Here is a 22,513-nt window from a genome sequence, read left to right on the forward strand (position 1 = left end):
TATAGGCAATAATAAATTTGATATGTAATAAAATATTTTATATACTATATATGTATATATAGTATATAAAATATTTTTATTACATATAAAATTTATTATTGCCTATATTAACTTGCTATTATTTCTTTCATTATAAATGAATATATATATATACATTTTAAATTGTGTGTATTTGCTTAATTTTCTAATAACTTTTTTATTAATTATTTCCCACATTTATTACTGTAGTAATTTAAAGTTAGCAATTTATTGTTTTTAAACCAAAACTTAGCAATAGAAACAAATTAACTATTGATAATTAATTAAAAAGAAATATATATATATATATATATATAGCTGTGACAGTTTAGTAAAAGACAGTAGTTTATAATCAGATAATCAGTTAAGATAATCAATTTATAACTATATTTTATATTGTTTCAATAGTTTGCTTTGCTAGAAAAAAAACTACATGGAATTTTTTTTTGTTTTTTTTTTTTTTTGGAAAAAAATTGTCGCCCAGCTCCCTCTCGTGGTTTTTGGAAAGCATGACAATGTGGATGAAACCACAGATGTTGAAAATGAATGGGCGGAACTTCCGGTTTTTACTGACAAATACCAGTTGATAGTAACATGTTTTTAAATGCATGAATGACATACTGAACAATGCCAGGGGTGTACATAAAATAAAGATATGAACATAATATATATATAATAATAAAATATTTGAATTAATCTCGGGTAAAGTTGTAATACGACTATAGTAATATAAACAACCCAATACTGCGATGTATCTTATACAGTAGTAAAACCCACCACAGTTTACTGTAGTAAAAACCGTTATGGTTCACAATAGTTAACAGTATGCTCAAGCTGTAAATACTACAATATATACATTATAAAACACTACGGTAGTGGTTCATATGATGAACAGTCATGCTACAGTCATAATCATTGTTAGGTAAAAAATAATAGCATCCCACTTAGCACAATTTCTCTGGCCCAGATCTGGCCCACACAATCAGCTTTTGCTTGGCCCACATGCCGCAGTGAATTACGGTACATAATTGGACCAAGTCTGACTTCCATATAAGGGCCAAACATGGACCATATCTGGGTCAGTCCTCAGCCAAGTTAATAACCCATAATTGGGCCAGATATGTTGCTGTGTCATGGTAGACTGTTTTCTTTACTCAGGATTAATTGAAATGTACTTCAAATGTGGGCCAAGAAAGGCCAAACTTACGCGGCCCACATATACATTTTTAACGTCTGGGCCAAATACTACAATTTATATCTGGCCCATTGTGTGCCGCCTTAAAGACGGTGCCACCTCTGCCAAACCAGGGCAATGTTTGTCTCACATGCTGTATGCCAGTGCTAAATGAATGTCTGCTGTACCCGCTTTATGCCACATCTGGGCTAGAATTATTTACTACCTGGCATGTATTACAATTTTATGTTGTGCTTTAAAAAAATAATAAAACTTAAAAAACACACACACACACACACACACAACACTATTCATATTACCTTTCTTTAAACATTACTTAGTGTAGCTACTTTTTAAAAGTGACATTAGATTGTAAAATTGCTTTCCCCCAGTCAGTCAGTGTGCGAATTATACATTGACGATCAGGGGGGGTCAACTTTTTTCGCTAGTATTTTGGTAATACATATGCTTCAGTGAGTCAACTGTATGGATGTATTTAAATTACATGTAATTTATTAATAAAACAGAAGCATTTAAGTGTTTTGAGGGATATTTAGTGACCATTTTAGAGGTCACTCAAGGTCAAACTATACAAATTATGTCTAATTTTTAGGCTACAAGCAGAAATAAACACTTATTTTATAAGAAATGTGTTTTGTGAATACTTAAGATGTCTATCGGTGCTCTCTAGAGTGGCAGTTTCAGACTGCTGAATGACATTTCTCCTAACATTGATTGATTATGCATTCACAATATTAAAAAAAAAATGTTTTAGGCGGGTCAAATGTATATTTATATTATACATTTTTAATTATTAATATTTAAGATATAGATTAGAGATCAGATAAAGCTATTTCTTACTGGTAAAGGGCTGACCCCCCAACCCCCCACCCTCCCCAACATCTTGTTTTGACATCCTTCATGCGGATTCAAGCATTAATTGGGGGGGTCATTCCCCCTATACCCCTCTTATTCGCAGCCTGAATGTAGTTTGTGTTTGTTGACAACACTACAGATGTTACATTTTTTGTAACAAGATAGATATGACAATTCTAAAGAAGTATACCAAAAGCAAAGAGAATTTCCTGCTGAAAAAACAGCTTAAAACAGCTTAGGGTGGTTGGCTGGTTTTAGCTGGTCAACCAGGCTGGGTTCAGAGGGGTTTTGGCTACTTCCAGGCTGGTTTCCAGCCATTTCCAGCCTGGTCTTAGCTGGACAGGCTGGAAAATGACCAACTAAAACCAGCTAAAACCAGCTTGACCAGCCTGGTTTAAGCTGGACATAGCTGGTTTTGGCTGGGCTCCCAGCCTGGCTAGGCTGGTTAAGCTGGTTTTAGCTGGTCATCTCCATGCCAGACCAGCTAAGATCAGGCTGGAAATGGCTGGAAACCAGCCTGGAAAAGGCCAAAACCCCTCTAAGACCAGCCTGGTTGACCAGCTAAAACCAGTTAACCAGCCTAGGCTGCTTTAGGCTGTTTTTTCAGTAGAGAAAGACAGTGATAAGGAAAGAATCAGTAGTTCAGTAAAGTTAGCAACAGATTCTATCACCTCTTTTCAACCGTCACAATCTGTTGCTAACTTTACTGAACTAGAATAGTTAAAATAATAAAATTAGGCGATTCATTTCGCTGTGGCGTATGGAAAAGTAGCCTAAATTCTGCCAATTTTAAATAAATAAAAAAAACTTTGAATATTAAAATGAAAAACAGATTAACAATTGCATTATTAGTTTAAACACTGGCGCCTGATGAATAAAGGGTCTAAGCCGAAGGAAAATGAATGAATGAAAACAATGTCAAAAATAAAAAAGAGAAAAGGAACATGAAAAAAACATAAAAAATAACACAGAATATCAAATAAAGCAAACGTTTTAGAGGTGTTAACTGCTTTCTTGGTGTAATGTGTTGTTTATGAAACGCCAGATTGTGTAAACTCTGATTTGTGAATTTGTGAGCGCGCTTTGTGACACGTCACGGTTGTCGTAGCAGCTGAAATGAGACACTCTTCCTGGTGTGTGTTCATGATGAGGGAGTGTGTGTGTGAGAGTGTGTGGGGAAGTAGCAGCATCTTCTTGCAACTTTGATTGCGAACTCACGGTAAGATATCGAGAAAACTGCACAGTCTGGTTTAAATGCGAAGAAATTTAACGAGTCACAAACGCTGAAGGTGTTGTTACGGTTTATTTGAGAACTGCTTGTTTTCATGACGACTCCTCAGGATGAGTGCAGACAAGTAGGCGGTGCGAGAGTTCATACAATCTAACGTTATGGGGTTTTATTGAGTTGTGAAAATGAGATTTTAAGATAGTCATCGGTTATTTAAGAGCAAACGTAAATAACAGAGTAGCTAAAGATTAATACTTTTAGTTTTATCAAATGTTTACAGTGTTATTACACGTTACGGTTACTGTATAGTATAGTAATAAGTGTTGTTAATGTTATTAACTACATATTTGGGTAACACTTTACAATAACAGTACATGAATAATGATGTATTAATATGTAAACTAAACATTACTTTATTATGAATTGTTGATGAGTTAAGGTATGCACTAATCATGAATTAACTTTAACTACAACATGAGTCAAATGAGTTTATGTGTAAATAACGACTACCTTAACTTCTTGTTAGTACTTGTTGTTAATTAATGTATTAATTAACATTTAATTTTAAGCTAAATGTAACCAACATGAACTCATGAACTGTTAATGTATAGTTATGTCATGACTTTACTTGGAGGGGCACATCACTATTAACTCATCCTTAACTACTCATGAACTCCTGTTCATGTTGATGTTGACAGAACACTTTTCTGTTGTTATTCAGTGTAAACTCACTAGTTGAACGTGCATAAGGAGTTCATGAGTAGTGTAGTTATAATATATATATATATATATATATATATATATATATATATATGTGTGTATATAAATGCTAGTAGTAGATATGCTAATATAACGGTACTCATTGGATTCTAAATGTATTGGAATATTTACACAACTTTAAAGAAAATCATGGTGAATGTCCAAAAAAGAAAACTTTGTTTTGTTCAGTGATTCAGTTCAGTGGACACAGGAGATGCATTAAGAGTTCTTAACGCTCAGGAGAAACTGTGGGACAAGCGGAGTGGAGAAATGGCCGATAACAGAAGCTCATCTGAAGAAGCGTCCTCCTCCAGAGTCATCAGGGTGGTTTTCTTGGCGCTTCTGCTTGATTTGCTGGGCTTCACGTTAATACTTCCTCTCCTGCCCTCCATCTTAGATCACTACAGTCAAACCGGGGTAAGATCTTCATTTTCAATTTATAAATTTTATATGGGTAGTTGACAAATAGGCAGTAAAAATAACAAATTTTTAGTAAGACACCTTTTATAAAGAATGTTGTTTTATAGTTATGAGATGTTTGAGAAAATATAACAAACTTTATCAATTCTTTCATGTTTAAAAAAAAAAAAAAAAAAAATATATATATATATATATATATATATATATATATATATATATATATATATATATATATATATATTAATTTTTACTAACCCAGGCTCATTCTGAAAACATAGTCCCGTGGACGTTTTTGGAGACCGCGACATACGTCCTGGGAGGTACGTATTTTTGCAGTTTTTGTCATCGTGAACCCTCGAGAGGCCGCTGTGTGCGCTCTTTCGTATCTAAAATTACTCTTGTGAGTACCGTTCGCACCCATGCTGTTCACCCACGAGAGGTGGCTGTCTGACTGACTGAATGATTGACTGTGCGACTGTGACCAATCGGCTGACCCACCCTTCTTCCCTAAACCCTACCAACAATTTACAAAAGCCGTCCAGAAAAAGAAAAGCCGTGGTCTGATTTTTTACCACGTTTTCGGATTTTACCACATTGTTACCCTGTCATGAACTCGTTCACTTTATTTTTGGGATTCTGCTTTTGTCTTACCTGATTTCTGGAACCGCTCTTCCCCGTACTCGAACCCGGTCTCAAGTCTGCCGACGAACACGATAAGCTGACTGGACAAGCTGGTTGTGGCGGAAAAGCCCTCCATACGGAGGTAAGCACTGGATTACGTTTCCAGAATGTGCCTGGGTAGCTTTTACTGATCTGTACTGAGGCGGCATGGTGGCTCAGTGGTTAGCACTGTCACCTCACAGTAAGAAGGTCGCTGGTTCGAGTCTTGGCTGGGTCAGTTGGCATTGCTGTGTGGAGTTTGCTTGTTAAATAAAAACACAAATTAGGCCTGAGCTATGTATTCATGACAAGTAAAAAACCATCTCTTCTGCGATATTCTCATCTCCTGTAAACAAAACCAGGACCCTCTTTTCTTTCCCCCACCAAACCCAACATAGGCTCATTCTTAAAATGCTGCACTATATACATTTCTGGAGATCGCGAATTATGTAGCCAGAGGTACGTGTGGCTGCATTTCAACTTTTAAACAAATGCTACGGGGCGATGTGGCGCCGTTCCTTTTCACGCTTACCAGCTGACCGCTTATCTCAGTATGGACGGCTTTTCAGCTGTTACCAGTTTGTCCAATGGCCGGTTGTGTACGTCAGCGAACTTGTGATGTGGAGAGAAGTTGAACGCAACGACAGAATCAGAGTCCAGGGGAAGAACAGTTCCAGAAAGCAGGTTCCAAAAATTAAATAAACAAGTAAATAACAGCGTCAGAATGTGGTAAAATCTAAAAATGTGGTAATAAAAATTCTGAATTGCTTTTGAAAACACTATCGGTTGGGTTTAGGGAAGGAGAAGGGTGGGTCAGTCGATCGGTCAGTCAGACGACAGCAATTCAATTCAATTCAGCTTTATTTGTATAGCGCTTTGACAATGTAGATTGTGTCAAAGCAGCTTCACATAAATGGTCATAGTAACTGGAACAGTGTGGTTCAGTAACTGGAACAGTGTGGTTCAGGTTTTAGTGTTTAAGTTCAGTTCAGTTCAGTTTAGCTCAGTTCAGTGTGATTTAATCATTACTGAGAGTTCAAACACTGAAGAGCCAATTCATCGATGCGTAGCTCTACCAATCCTGAACCATGCGAGGCAGTGGCGACAGCGGAGAGGGAAAAAAAACTTCACCTGATGGGAGTGAAGAAAAAAAACCTTGAGGGAGCCAGACTCAGTTGGGCACGACCATTTTAATTTCTCCGCTGGCCAAAAGTCTTGTGCAGTGCTTCATTCGTCGTGGTTTAGGCTGGAAGATGGCCTCAGCGAAGACTCGTCTGTCCCTGGAGCGTCGCTGGAATCAAGACTCATGTTCTCCACTCCCCACGACCATCAGCGCAGCAGCAGCTCAGGATATGGCCTGGTCCCGGATATGGAATCCTTGGGATCATCACGTCGCTGGTCTTGGATCCAATCAGTGACTTTGCATACAACAGCCTCTGTTGAATTTACGCGAGAACAGCAGGCGTGAATGGCACTCGTGAGAGAAATATAAGATCTCAAAAAGCATACACAGCGGCCTCTGGTGGATTCGTAAAAACAAAAACTGCAAAAAATGTACCTTCTGGGATGTATTTGGCGCTCTCCAGAAATGTATATAGGGATATGTATTCAGAATGAGCCTGGGTTGACCACACCACTAAACAACCACAAAACATTATGCAATTCAGGTGAGTGGACTTGACAAACCACATGTATAAAACACGCCCTTTCATCTCTCTGACACTTTAACCAACACTTGCACCAGCATTTGCCCATTTGCTCCAGACACTTTCTCACAATCACTCCATATCACAAAAACAAATTGTACATTTATGAAGTGTGCCTCACACAGGTGAGTGGGCTCGACAAACCACCTGTAAAAAACACTCTGTCTATAAAAACAAACACTTTCCCTCATAACTCTCGCACTTAATTCTCTGAGCGCTAACGGTTTCTATGTATAATTTAGCACTTCTTGTGTGTATTGCCTCTTCTTGTTGAATCGACGAACACCTTCTCAATTTTAAGTTGCCTTGGATAAATGTGTCTGCTAAATGTAAATGTAATGATTTTATTTTTAATTTAATGAAGCTGTAATTTATTGAACTATGCTTGAGACCGTCACACCATAGGACAATGGAAGACAAATAAATGTTTAACTACATTACTAGACAATACTGAATATATTAATTGAGCTGTGAAAATGCAACGTCATGTCAACAGCCCACATATTTTTTGTTAAAAGATTCTTTGTTCAAAAAGAAACGCTGCTGTAATTTGACCTAGATTAGTCATGCATGTTACCATATCTATTCCGGTCATGACATGTTCCTCCTGCTGTCTGATTGATGTTATAAAGAAAGAATATAAAGGGCATTTCCTTTACAAAAGTCAACAATGACTTTATAGCACATACTAAACGAATTCACTTTATAATATCATATAAGTTTGTTGAAGAGACAAGTCTGTGGAAAGCCTCCAAGCACAGAGCTGTTTTTTCCTCATTACAGTTTTTTTTTTTACAGACGCTAGGACGCATTTCTCAATACTTGGGTCACTTTTGCAAAACTCTTCACACAATTCTCCTAACCGACTTTCAGCTTGGCAAAGCAGTTGATTTCACATTCAAAATGCACTGCAGCTACCAAAAACACTTTATTTAGGTCTCAAATGAACTCTTTCTTCAAAAAAACTAGCAAAGGTTGACAGCAAGTGTGCCGCAAGCCTGCGTTTGAGTGAAGGTCTCGGCTGTTAGATCGCCCCCTGGGGGCTGGCTGCAGTACAAGTCATAAAGCCCGCCTCCTCCGTGTTAATGAAGGAGACTTGAGCCCAAATAAAAAAAATTATTACACTTGCAATAAAATGTCCCGAAAGATGGTTCTGGTCGATTAAGGCACTGGTTATTGTGCTGAAATAGGTGCAGATCTTCATTTTTGTAAACAGTTTGTTTTTAGCAGTAATTTAATGCTGGGCGTGTCATCGTGATTGACAGCTGTGATTGACAGTTTCTCAAAGCAGCGCGTCTGAGCTTCGGCAGGAGACTGAAATGTTATTATTCGATTTCTGTGTTATTTTACCATGACAAAATGAGTTCAGCAGTAAACTATAGTTTCTGACATACATGATCCTGGTGGAACACTGTTTATATATAAGTTCAGGGCTTTTTTCGGGCTTTATTAGTTTGCTGATACACGCCTAACCACCCAGATAGCAAAACACAGTTCTGGCTAGATTCTCGCCTGCCGGAGACCTATCCCTTAGAGCTCAGACTGACTACCTCTGCTGGACCTACTCCGGATGCCTGGACTCACTACCCGATTCCAGCCCGAGTCAATCGAGCCAGATGCGGCGGCCGAGTGAGCCGGCGCTGCCGCATGCGAGCCTGAATCAGCCCGCGACGCCGCGAGTAGGTTATGCGGCCCGGAGCTGGCGCGATTGAATATATAAAACCCTCATATTTGTTAACGTTATTACATCCATTTGTGTTGATATGACAGCAAAAGCATGCTGAGAAGTTCAGGGGGCGTGGTTGATTTTACATAAAGCGTTTGGTTGGAAGCTCGACTCCGCTCATTTTCGCGGCTCCTCCTCTGGCTCCATCAGACAGTCCTTCTGCGCATGTCAAGGCTTCAATTTCAGCAGTCTTTTGCGACAGTTTGTGCCCGTCAAGCAGGCGTTTTGCCCTCAAGGCGTTCAATGGGAAAAAGGGCTGTCGCGTCGTCCATATTTTTTACAGTCATTGGTTGACAGCCAACACACACATTTTGTCACCCACAAAACAAAGACCTAAAAACACTAACAACATGTAGCATTACAGTGTTTTCTTGTGTAAAACAAGAACACATCTCTGTTTATAACTGCAATTAACTACTGAACTAAATTAAATAAAAAGGAACTAAACACTTAACGCTACTAATAGAACAAATAAGATAAATAGACAAACTCAAAAAAACAACCTTGAAAAGCATAAACCACACGGGGCTGACTCTGAAGGCCTACTGAAAAACACAAACAAACATTAGAAAAAAGTTATGTTTTGCATTTTGCAAATGCGCATAAAAAAACAGTTGATGGAAACGCCATGATGCGCATAAATTTTGAAAATGCGCATAAAGAACTTATGCGCGTAACTAGGTAGGATAAACTTTTTATTCGATAAGAAAAGATGCGCATAAACTGCGATGGAAACACTTTTACCGCACAAACTCCAGCATGCGCATTAAAAAAGGTCATGTGATTTTGTTAAAAGAGATCATGTGATGCTTAAAATGTGTGTGAATGAACAAAACGTCAGATTGAGCACATTATAAAACATCTGAAATGTTGTTTTGGTCATTATAAAACGCCTTACCATTTCAGTATTAATGTTATTATATTATTAATGACCTCCAGAATCAAGAGCGCCTGTGCTCCGCGTCTGACACCTTCAAACGCCACTGCGCGCTCACTGCTTGTCAGGATTGTCTTCTGAGGCGCATTCATTTGGAAAAGATTGAAGTAGCTTCTCCTACTGCAGCAAATGCAGTTTTTACTGTTGATATTTGGCGCCATTCAATCAGGAAGTGACGATTTTGTTCGCTTTGACTCTTGAATGGAAACAATGCTTCCTTTGCACAACTTTTATGCAATAATCCAGTTTTGCGCATTAAGTTTATTCGCATTTTTGGATGGAAACATAGCTAAAGACAACTCAATCTCACCAACGACAGCACAGAAAAACGAGCACGTAACATGTAACGGGTAACATAAGATGCAACAAGTAACAATGAACTGACGAAGATATGAGGGAAAAGAGCACATTATAAAGGGAGGAAGGAACATGAGGACCAGGTGTAAACACTAAGGCCCTGTTTACACTAATGCGTTTTCGTTTTAAAATGCATAAGTTTTGCTACGGTTACGCGATACGTCCACACTACGCAGGAGTTTGCGAGCGCCGAAAATGGACCCAGAGAGAGACCAGGCTTAGTTGGGCACGACCATGTTAGGCATGTAAAATAAGATCATACTTTAGATATGCAAACAAACAGTTAAAATCCTAATAGGCGTGTAATAAGCCAGTTGTAAATGGTGTGAATCGTCATTTAAACTAAAGTGTTTCCAAAATATCTGTCAATGGGGTAAGATAAATGCACCTATTGTCAGATGCAGTAAGTTGCAAAGCAGGACACCTGGATGGATTTTTCAGTGTATGTAAAACGAAATGAAAGTTTGTTTCGTTCTACAGGACAATGTGTATCAGTCATTACAGAGCGTAGTGGACTGGTTCAGAGGAGCAGTTGGAGTCCCGATGGAAACTAAATACAACAGTGTGCTTTTTGGAGGTAACTTTATTCATTCCTTTGAATGCAGCGTGTAATTCTGTGTATTGAGGACATGTGCACTGATGATCTTCTCTGGTCTCTCAGGTCTGATAGGCTCACTCTACTCTCTGCTGCAGTTTTTGTCGTCACCTATAACTGGGGCTCTTTCAGATGATTATGGCAGGAAACCTCTGCTGCTGTTAACAACTGTGAGTAAAGAGCACATTGACACAATCCTATCATAAAGGGCAGGGATTCACTAACTTTTTATTGTCTCGTTAATCTCATTTGATCTTAATTATTAGATTGAAGTATGCCTTTCCTTGAGATTTTTCAGATATTTAAAGAATTGACCAACACATATGCATGTTCATAGTTCTAGTGTTGATTAATGGTAACTTGATATGCAGGTAAACGTAAAAAAAAGCAAATAAAAATAAATATATATAATATAATATAATATAATATAGTATGATATGATATAATGTAATATAATATAATATAATATAATATAGTATAGTATAATATAATATAGTATAGTATAATATAATATAATATAATATAGTATGATATAATATAATATAGTATAATATAATATAATATAATATAATATAATATAATATAATATAATATAATATAATATAATATAGTATAGTATAGTATAGTATAATATAATATAGTATAGTATAATATAATATAATATGGTATGATATAATATAATAAAGTATAGTATAATATAATATAGTTTGATATAATATAATATAATATAATATAATATAATATATAGTATAGTATAATATAATATAATATAGTATGATATAATATAATATAGTATAGTATAATATAATATAATATACAGTAGTATAATATAATATAGTATAGTATAATATAATTAAATATAGTATAATATAATATAGTATAATTTGATATAATATAACATAGTATAATATAATATAATATAGTATAATATAATATAGTGGAATATAATATAATATATCATAATATAATACAATATATTATATTATAATATAAGATATTAAATATACTATAATTTAAATATAATATAATATAATATCAATATAATATAAGATATTAAATATACTATAATTTAAAAATAATTTTATATAATATCAATATACTATAAAATATGAAATATAATTTTATATAAATATAATATGAAATATTAAATATGATATATTATAATAAATATATTAATTCTAATATTATTGTGTTATGTAAGTGTTTTATTTTGATAAGTCAACTGAGACATTGAGTTAAATTAATAAAAGTAATAAATAAATGAAAAATTTTAGATATCTTTGCATGCTGTTAAAGATATATATGCATGTTGTTTTTTTGTGTCCTGTTTAATATAATTTTTTCAGAGCAAAACATAATGAGAATCTTGCATTTTTTTACCCATAATTTACAGAAGACTAAAATGTATTTCAATGTAACAATATCAAAAACTCTTTACAGGCCTGTTTAGAACAAGACTCATTTGATTACATATTAAAATACTCTATTCAGGGATCACAGTGCAGCAGAAGTTATTTGCATTTACATTCATTTGTTTAGCGGATGCTTTTATTCAAAACAAATGACAAGAGCAGTAGAAGCTGTCAGACCAACAATTATTAGCCTCAATAAGCCCAGTTAACTCAAAATACTAATTCATTTTCATCATTTGAAATGTTTCCACTGTCCTTTAAACCACTAGGTTTTCCCCATTTGTTAGCATGAATTTTGTAGAATAGTAGAAATAGAATTAAATTTACCATAATCACTTTGGTTTTATATGGTTTTAAATATTTTAATTAGTGTGTGTCTGTTTTTTTGCATTCAATTATTTTTAAAAATGTTATGTGAATCATAAGCACTGCTGCTGCTTGCATTTATTATGACTGGTATGCAAATTAAATCACTCCGTAGCAAGTGTACAGTTCTCTGTACAGAGACCAACATGAATAGGAATTGCAATACTGACATAATGTCTTGAATTAATGTCACAGCTTTTCCTAAACTTTATAGATAATAGCTGGCTTAAGGAATATTTCATTGTTTTCCAGATAGGTCTCACGGCGTCCTACGTCCTGTGGGCTTTCTCTCACAGTTTTACCGTATTTCTGCTGTCTCGAATAGTGGGAGGCATCTGTAAAGGTAACGTCAGCCTGTGCACTGCTATTGTGGCGGACCTGCCTTGCCCTAAAGCAAGAAACAAGGGGATGGTGAGTTACAGTCATTATTATCAGTCAATTACTAGAGCAGCCATGTAAATGGGCTATTTGAAGTTTGTGAATGAGGGATGAGCTTAATTTTTGTGTGTTGTTCAAATTTACTACCCTTTCGTTATGTTTGTGGCTGTTTTTGCCCCATTGACTTTCATCATAGCTACAGTTTTTGATCGTAAAGTCTTGACAGCATATAGTCATGCATTCTTGATTGTTGGGGGTTTTCCCTGTTGAGGTACAATTGGTCATTTTTACTGTTGATAAAGGAATGAAGTTTGTAAGTTTAGAGTGATTTGAAGATTTGTTTTCTTCTGTTTTCAGGCAATGATTGGGGTGGCCTTCTCCTTGGGGTTCACATTGGGTCCATTAATGGGAGCATACTTCGCTCTTAGACTCAAAGATGCTGAGGTGTTTTATCAAGGCCCTGCCATGCTGGCTGTCCTTTTTTCTTTAGCAGACCTGCTCTTTATCTTCTTCATGCTCCCAGAGACTTTACAAAAGGTATTTGAAATGCAACAACTAGATGCAAAGTGTTATTAATCAGTTTATTAAGTGGATAGTTCACCCAAAAACAAAAATATCATCATTATATTGTTGTTATAATCCAACTTTTTAATTTGACTAATTTACAAAATTAATTTCAGTTGAAAGTCATTGTTTATAGCATTGTAACAGATGCTTTTCATGACTCAGGGGGCTTCAGAATCATCAGGTCTCCAACAGCAATCTGGAGATCTTCTTCACCCTGTTGCACTTTTCAATTTCACTGCGGTCAGGAGGACAGAGAATCCACCATCTGAACAAAGTAAGTGTATTTGGTTTCAACCAGGTAAAAGCCTTCAGTTTGACCGGAATGAATAATAAATGCACTGTTGACGATTGTTTTTATTCATCACATCAGAAATGCAGAATCTTAAGGTGCTTGGATTGGTGTATTTTACATATCTGTTTCTGTTCTCTGGCCTGGAGTTCACCTTGAGTTTTTTGACACATCAACGCTTTCAGTTTTCCAGGTAAAGTGTGTAACATTTGCTATTTCTGTCCCATGCATTTTTGGATATTAATTTCATCTTGGGAATTGAATAAAAAAAAAATGTCCATAGAAATTGTATTAAGCTTGTATTGAGATAGTTACAGTTTTTAAATTAAATAAAATAAAAAAACTCATGCAAAAATAATATGGAAACACAATAAACAAAACAAGAAAAAAACATGATTCATAGCTGGACTAACTAGCAGAACAATCTCAATGCACATCATTTCATTTACATTTACATTTACATTAAGTCATCTAGCAGACGCTTTTATCCAAAGCGACTTACAAATGAGGACAAGGAAGCAATTTACACAACTATAAGAGCAACAATAAATAAGTGCTATAGGCAAGTTTCAGGTCTGTAAAGTCTAAGGAAAGTATTAGTAACTTTTTAGTAATTTATTTTTTATTTATTTATTTTTTTTTTTTTGAGTACAGTTAGTGGTATATCCAGAGAGGCAATTGTAGATTAGGAAGTGAAGTGGAGACTAAATAGTTGAGTTTTTAGTCATTTCTTGAAAACAGCGAGGGACTCTGCCGTTCTGATGCAGTTAGGGAGTTCATTCCACCAACAGGGCAGATTGAACGTGAGCGTTCGCGAAAGTGATTTCTTCCCTCTTTGGGATGGAACCACGAGGCGACGTTCATTCACAGAACGCAAGTTTCTGGGGGCACATAAATCTGCAGAAGTGAGAGCAGATAAGAAGGAGCAAAGCCAGAAGTCGCTTTGTTGGCAAACATCAGAGCTTTGAATTTGATGCGAGCAGCAACTGGCAGCCAGTGCAAACGGGTGAGTAGCGAAGTGACATGCTCTTTTAGGTTCATTAGAGACCACTCGTGTTGCTGTGTTCTGGAGCAGCTGAAGAGGCTTGATAGAGTTAGCTGGAAGCCCGGCTAGTGGAGAGTTGCAGTAATCCAGTTTGGAGAGAAAAGAGCTTGAACAAGGAGTTGAGCTGCATGTTCAGATAAGAAGGGTCGGATCTTTCTGATGTTATAGAATGCGAATCTGCACGATCGAGCAGTTCTAGAAATGTGGTCAGAGAAGTTTAGTTGGTCATCAATCGTTACTCCAAGGCTTTTCACCATATTGGATGCAGTAATGGTTGCCCCATCCATCTGGATTGAAAAGTTATGGTGTAGAGTCGGGTTGACAGAAACTACAGATACTACATTCATTTCATTTCATATCATTTCAAATCTTATTTAGGTCATTATGACTTTTTTTGGCCAAATTGTGATTTATTTATTTATTTTTGGCAGATACAGATACCGATTTCAACAAAAATATAAATTACATTGGTATCATTTATAACAAACTAAACTACACTGATGTCAAAAAGACGTCAAATTGACATCCGACATTGATGTAAAAAGCATGTCTAAAAATGTATTACAGGACCAACCCAGGCTCATTTTGACCCCTATATAAATTTCTGGAGAGAGCAAAATACGGTCCAGGAGCTATGTTTTTTTGCAGTTTTTGTTGTCGTGAATCCACCATATGTATCATTACTATTAAATATTAATATTATCGGGTGGCACAGTGGCTCAGTGGTTAGCACTGTAGCCTCACAGCAAGAAAGTTGCTGGTTAGAGTCCCGGCTGGGCCAGTTGGCGTGGAGTTTGCATATTGTCCCCGTGTTGGTGTGGGTTTCCTCCGGGTGCTCCGGTTTCCTCCACAGTCCAAAGACATGCTCTTTCCCAGTACTGGATTGCATACATATGCTAGACACAATACTGGATAAAACATATGCTAGAATAGTTGGCAGTTCATTCCACTGTGGCGACCTGTGATGAATAAGGCACTAAGCTGAAGGAAAATGAATGAATAAATTATTATTTGTTATGATTATTGCAGACGCCAATCCAAGGGCAGTTTTTAATGGCAGATGGCGCTCTAGGCTAGTTTTTAACAGCATTTGGCACCCTAGGCTAGTTTGTAGCAGCAGACAGTGCTCTAGGCTAGTTTTTAACAGCAAATGGAGCTGTAGGCTAGTTTTAGCAGCAGATAGTGCTTTAGCCCAGTTTGTAGCAGCAGATGGCACTCTAGGCTAGTTTTTAGCAGCAGTTGGCACTCTAGGCTAGTTTTTAACAGCAAATGAAGCTCGAGGCTAGTTTTTAGCAGCAGATGGCGCTCTAGGCTAGTTTTTAACAGCAGATTGAGCTCTAGGCCAGTTTTTAACAGAAAATGGAGCTGTAAGCTAGTTTAAGCAGCAGATAGTGCTTTGGGTTAGTTTTTAGCAGCAGACGGCGCTCTAGGCTAGTTTTTAAAAACAGAAAGTGCTCTAGGCTAGTTTGTAGCTGGAGACGGTGATCCAAGAGCAGTTTTTAATGGCAGATGGTGCTCTAGGCTAGTTTTTAACAGCAGATGGAGCTTTAGGCCAGTTTTTTGCAACAGATAGTGCTTTAGGCTAGTTTAACTGGAGATGGCGCTCTAGGCTGGTTTTTAACAGCATGTGGCACCCTAGGCTAGTTTGTAACAGCAGACAGTGCTCTAGGCTAGTTTTTAGCAGCAGACGGTGGTTAAAACTATTTCTTAAGGATAGATAGTGCTCTGGGCTAGTTTTTAGCAGCAGATGGTGTTCAAAGCTAGTTGTTAACAGTAGATGGTGCTCTAGCAGGGTTTAATTTGTGTTGGAACACTCCGGATCCGGATCCACTTTCAAGTGCGACACCTCTCCATCCTCGAGTAACATGCCGGATCCGTTATCCTGATCTGTTCCGGGACCTCGCAATTCACAAATTAAGCACTGTGCTCTAGGCTAGTGTTTAACAGCAGACAGAGCTTTAGGCTAGTTTTTAACATTCCAGGTTTTATTTAATAGGAATTTCAGTGAGTGCTCTATTAGGGTTCAAGCATGATCAAACATGAACAAAACTGTGCTTTATTTGCTAATTATTTATGCTATGTTCCAATTCTTCATACATAATGTCACAACTATAACAGGAGGCATCTTCCTGTCAACAGATCTTGAATAGATAAGCCATCCGTAGAAAATCTAGCAAATTGATTTTGAGAACAAGGCTCGACTTGTGACTCACGAAGCTTTGAAAAGCAGCTCGTGATTGTGTTTTTATGAATGCATTAGGAACCAGGAAGTTTTGTAGAGTTTATAATAAACCGTAAGCAGCCAGAATGGGGAAAGGGGGACAAAGGTTAAAGTGAAGTGTTGCTACCCTTAGGACAATCTATAATTTCCCTTTATTTAGTTCTATAAAATGAAATACTGCCCTCTTGTGTTGCAGCATGCAGCAGGGGAAGATGTTTTTTTTCATTGGCATCACTATGGCAGTGATCCAGGGTGGATATGCCCGCAGGATCAGGCCTGGCCATCAGATCCAGACTGTTAGCATGGTAAACTCTTTCATGAATTGCTGGATCACGAGTCGATTAATGTTTTCTTAATATTTTCTCAGAACTCCAAATACGATGGATGGATGATTAAGTCCTCAAAGGCATGGCCATTGTGACTACTTACATCCTTATTTGTTTTCATGTGTGTGTGTTTGTGTATTTCAGGCAATTATAACACTCATACCAGCCTTCCTGCTTGTTGGAATTGCGTGGAATTTGACACTACTCTATTCTGGATTGTTTTTGTACTCTTTTGGTATGGAAGTGTGTATATTTACATCTATCGTTCAGTACACAAAGGCAATGTTTATTGCTATTATCCATATTAAACATTTATTTATTTGTTAGTATTAAAGCTGTAGCAAAAAAATTGATAAAATGATTCTGCATTGATTTGGAGATTCAGAGATTCTCTTAAATGGATTTTGAGCTTAATTTTAAACAGCGGATGGGGCTTTAGGCTAGTTTTTAACAGTAGATGTTGCTCTAGGCTAGTTTTTAACTGCAAACGGTGGTCCAGGCTAGTTTTTAACAGCAGATGGTGCTCTAGGCTAGTTTTTAACAGCAAACAGTGCTCTAGGCTAATAGCAAGATGGTACTCTAGACTAATTTGTAACAGCATACGCCACTCTAGGCTATCTTTTAACAGCAGATGCGCTCTAGGCTAGTTTTCAATAGCATACGCCACTTTAGGCTAGTTTTTAATAGCTATCAGGACTCTAGTCTAATTTGTAACAGCAGATGCTGCTCTAAGCTAGTTTTTAACAGCAGATGGCGCTCTAGGCTAGTTTTTAATAGCATACGCCATTCTAGGCTAGTTTTTAATAGCTATCAGCACTCTAGTCTAATTTGTAACAGCAGATGCCGCTCCAAGCTAGTTTTTAACAGCAGATGGCACTCTAGACTGATTTGTAACAGCACATGCTAAGCTAGTTTTTAACAGCAGATGGCACTCTAGACTGATTTATAACAGCACATGCTAAGCTAATATTTAACAGCAGATGGCGCTCTAGGCTAGTTTTTAACAGCAGATGACACTCTAGTCTAATTTGTAACAGTAGATGCCGCTCTAAGCTAGTTTTTAACAGCAGATGGTGCTCTAGGCTAGTTTTTAATAGCAGATGGCACTATAGTCTAATTTGTAACAGCAGATGCCGCTCTAAGCTAGTTTTTAACAGCAGATGGCGCTCTAGGCTAGTTTTTAACAGCAGATGACACTCTAGTCTAATTTGTTACAGTAGATGCCGCTCTAAGCTAGTTTTTAACAGCAGATGGCGCTCTAGGCTAGTTTTTAACAGCAGATGACACTCTAGTCTAATTTGTAACAGTAGATGCCGCTCTAAGCTAGTTTTTAACAGCAGATGGCGCTCTAGGCTAGTTTTTAACAGCAGATGACACTCTAGTCTAATTTGTAACAGTAGATGCCGCTCTAAGCTAGTTTTTAACAGCAGATGGTGCTCTAGGCTAGTTTTTAACATTAGATGGCGCTCTAGGCTATTTTTTAACAGCAGATGGTGCTAATTCCCTTAAACCTTTTCTAATTTTAATAGTGTGTGTTTCAGTTTTAAGTGGAATTTCAATCAATTTCTTGAATAATTTTTCACCACAGCTCTAGTATTACTATTTTAATTAGTAATAATGAATGTATTTATTTTTACAGCTGCTGCTATTGTTGTTCCTTGCCTTTCAACACAAGTGTCCGGACATGGTGAGATTTATTTTCATTTTTATGTTTGTCCGGTGCCTGCTCTTTTCATATATGACTGTTCAAGTAGTGTGTAATATAGCTATTTGTGAATGTATGACTGTGTTACTGATGTCTGTATTGGTTTGTAGGCTCAGCCAGTCAGAAAGGAACAGTAATGGGAATCCTTCGTAGTCTTGGAGCTTTAGCTCGAGCACTGGGCCCTATTGTTGCTTCTTCAGGTAAACAAATCATCTTACGATTTGCAGCCAGATGTACTACAAAAAACAAAAGGAAGTCCTTGAGGTTATTCTGTTGTCATTATAGAAATGAAAGAAAACAGAATCAAAGAGTCATTTCCATAATGATCAATATAATCTAAGAAGAGCAGTGCAAATTATAATGCTTGATCATTACAATGCTGGGATAATATTCCATATAAATGAGGAAATATGACTACTGTAGACTAAACCATGATGCATAAATGATGATGCATCACTGCCATAAAGTTTGCTGCCTCAAAATGAACAATGATTATGTCTTTTGATTACAAATAACTTTTAAAAATGTAAATCAAAACAGGTTTTGAGTTGCATAAAGCTGTCAGTAAATATTTTATTTATTATTTATTATGATTATGTAAACAACTATGACTGTTGTGTCCCAAATTACGCACTATACTCTAATGCACTTATACACTGACTCAGCAGTGTGGTGTAGAGTTTATTCATTCATTCATTCATTTATTTTCCTTCGGCTTAGTCTCTATTTCAGAGGTCACCACAGCGGAATGAACCGGCAACTATTCCGGCATATGTTTTACGCAGCGGGTAACCTTCCAGCTGCAACTCAATACTGGGCAACACCCATACACACTCATTCAAACACACTTATACACTACGGCCAATTTAATTAATCAATTCACCTATAGCGCATGTTTTTGTACCGTGGGGGAAACCGGAGAATCCAGAGGAACCCCCGTCAACACGGGGAGAACATGCAAACTCCGCACAGAAATGGCAACTGACCCAGCCGCGACCCAAACCAGTGACTTTCTTGCTGTGAGGCGACAGTGCTAACCACTCAGCCACCATGCCAGTGTAGAGTTTAGTGTCGTCCAAAACTAGAACACATTTAACAGTTACCAAATTTCTATAAACGACCAAACTATAAAACATATCCATCGTGAGGCAGCATAATCACTTACGTGGGAGAATTTTGCATTCACAATACAAAACACATAAGAAAAATCCAACCTTATTGCCTTATAGCTCTGCCCCTTCCACTACGTGGGCAAAACTGTAAGCATTCAGTGCTTAACATCACACACTTCGGTTTATCAATTGAATAAGTGCATCATCTGTGTATTTTAAGTGCACTTATTCTGTTTAGACTATTTGTACTATATTTATATTATATATTATACTATATAGGGCGAAGCAGTGGCGTAGTAGGTAGTGCTGTCGTCTCACAGCAAGAAGGTCGCTGGGTCGCTGGTTCGAGCCTTGGCTCAGTTGGCGTTTCTGTGTGGAGTTTGCATGTTCTCCCTGTGTTCGCGTTGGTTTCCTCCGTGTGCTCCGGTTTCCCCCACAGTCCAAAGACATGTGGCACAGGTGAATTGGGTAGGCTAAATTGTCCGTAGTGTATGAGTGTGTGTGTGGATGTTTCCCAGAGATGGGTTGCGGGCATCCGCTGTGTAAAAACTCGCTGGATAAGTTGGCGGTTCATTCCGCTGTGGCGACCCCGGATTAAAAAAGGGACTAAGCCAACAAGAAAATGAATGAATGATTGTACTATATAAATGTTACTATTTATACTACAAAATGGCATAGAATAGTGCATAGTACGTATGCGATTTGCGATGCACCTTGTAACTTCTAATTGCAAAGAAACGTCTCATTCCATTACGGTATATCAGTTATAAATCAGCCTGTATGTTTGTAAGTTCATCTCAGATCATAACTTTCTTTTACTTGTTTTCAGTGTACTGGCTGGCCGGAGCTGAATTGTGTTTTATCATCAGTTCAGTGTTCTTTATAGTCCCTCTGATTTTACTGAGTCGCCTGAAGAGACAGAAGGAGGAGTAAGATGAAGTATTCAGTCTTATTTCATTATCGATAAAAGCATTAAAGCCCTCTGAACAAAAACTCCCATCGAAATGTTTACAGTGAAAACCCTATTTTACTTGTTTTATAGCATTAAAGCTCACTGAATAAAAGTTCCCTTTAAAATTTTACAGAGAACCACAATACAAAGTACGTGGAGCGCTTTAATGCACAGTAAACAGTAAAACTGTATTTCATGAATGTACTGTTTACACTTTACAACACATGTTTATTCCTAGTGTCTGTGTTCCTGATTTATCACAAAGACTTTATATATTTGGTGATTGTAGCTTTATATGCACTGATAAACAGCAGGAAAAATAAGTACTTTATTGAACACGTCATGATTTTTCATGGTAAATATAATTCTAAGGGAGCTGTTGAGTTGAAATTGACCCAGATATTGGTAAAAATCCGAACATACAAATAAAAAAAAGCAAGCAACCATAATTCTGAAAGATGAATTATGTATAATAATGGGATGACACAAGGAGAAAGTACCGAACTACTCAAATGTACTTAATTCTTTGTATAAAAAAGCTATTTAGTATTTTTCTTCCCCCCAGACTTCAACAGAGTGTAAAAATCTTGACGGTTTGGTGTGTCTCTTTAGTTCATGTTTTCTATAGGATTCAGGTCAGGTGATTGGCTTGGCCATTCTACAGCTTGATTTTCTTTCTCTGAAAACATTTGAGAATTTCCTTGGCTGTGTTTTGGACCATTATCTTGCTAAAATGTCTTTTACACTGGTGAAGGACAGAGGGTTGCGGAAGAAATGCCGAGAGATTTCAGCTGCTGTCTGGGCTTTCCATGCTTTTTTAATCCTTCATTTTTTTCATGTGTTCTATACATTTGCCCTGTGTCATTTCATATGGATCACTTTGGTTGTTGTGACATCTGGTGAACATTCAGAGTCAGCAGCACCTTTAGAAATATCTTAGAAAAATGGTTATGTGTTTTATTTATACATTGTAAAACACATTACACAAATAAATGTAAACATGTAACAATAAGCAAATACACTGAAGAGTATTTTGAGCAAAAAATAATAATAACACAAAATCAAATTATAATAAAAAATAAATAAAACCCTAGTGCAATCTTATATACAGAAAAACAAGTCTACAATGTGTTGACCAGAACTAGTATTCAGTACCATGCTGGGAATTGTGAGGCGAGGACTCAATCAGAAGGAACAGGGTCAAGCTGAAGAGTTTGGACACGTTTGTGAAGGGGTTCCCACAATTTAAACAATAGTTTCCCACAATTAAAAATAGTGCTAGGTCGGTGGAAAGTACCTAATTTCCTCTTTTCTAATTGAACTTTTCTTATACAACAAGTGTGAGAAGGAAGGTAGGAAAAATAGTGACGTGTTTAATTTTTTTTTTTTTATCTGCTGTATATTTTTTTATGTGTGCTTATATATATATATATATATATATATATATATATATATATATATATATATATATATATATCAAAAGAATGTGTATACTGAATGTGCCTTTTCAATCTGATTTATAAAAACAAAATAAAGAATCTTATTGATTTTTTTCTACTAGATTTCTTTTAATGTTTCATTATTTCTATTTTATTTTGAATTGTAATTCAATTCTTTAAACTATTTAATGTGCAGTTTTAATATACGAAATTAGAATATACAATCAATCATAGATTAAATTATG

The 22,513-nt window shown here is 36.6% G+C and overlaps 2 protein-coding genes across 2 annotated transcripts in view; one reads left to right on the forward strand and one right to left on the reverse strand.

The window, feature by feature from the left end:
• Nucleotides 1-22,513, reverse strand: part of hip1rb (huntingtin interacting protein 1 related b) — a 346,918-nt gene that overhangs the window by 134,791 nt on the left and 189,614 nt on the right. The gene's annotated exons all lie outside the window — the stretch shown is intronic.
• Nucleotides 3,212-22,391, forward strand: slc75a1 (solute carrier family 75 member 1). Its single transcript, NM_001017667.2, is given in 13 exon segments — nt 3,212-3,287; nt 4,245-4,472; nt 10,342-10,438; nt 10,523-10,626; nt 12,487-12,645; nt 12,970-13,149; nt 13,342-13,453; nt 13,550-13,661; nt 16,931-17,039; nt 17,205-17,295; nt 18,700-18,747; nt 18,876-18,965; nt 20,707-22,391. Coding segments are annotated over 12 exon segments (1,353 nt in total). The 5' UTR covers nt 3,212-3,287; nt 4,245-4,325; the 3' UTR covers nt 20,811-22,391.

The sequence above is a fragment of the Danio rerio genome, chromosome 5, assembly GCF_052040795.2.
Source record: "Danio rerio strain M-AB ecotype USA chromosome 5, GRCz13ab, whole genome shotgun sequence".
In the NCBI taxonomy this organism is placed as follows: domain Eukaryota; kingdom Metazoa; phylum Chordata; class Actinopteri; order Cypriniformes; family Danionidae; genus Danio; species Danio rerio.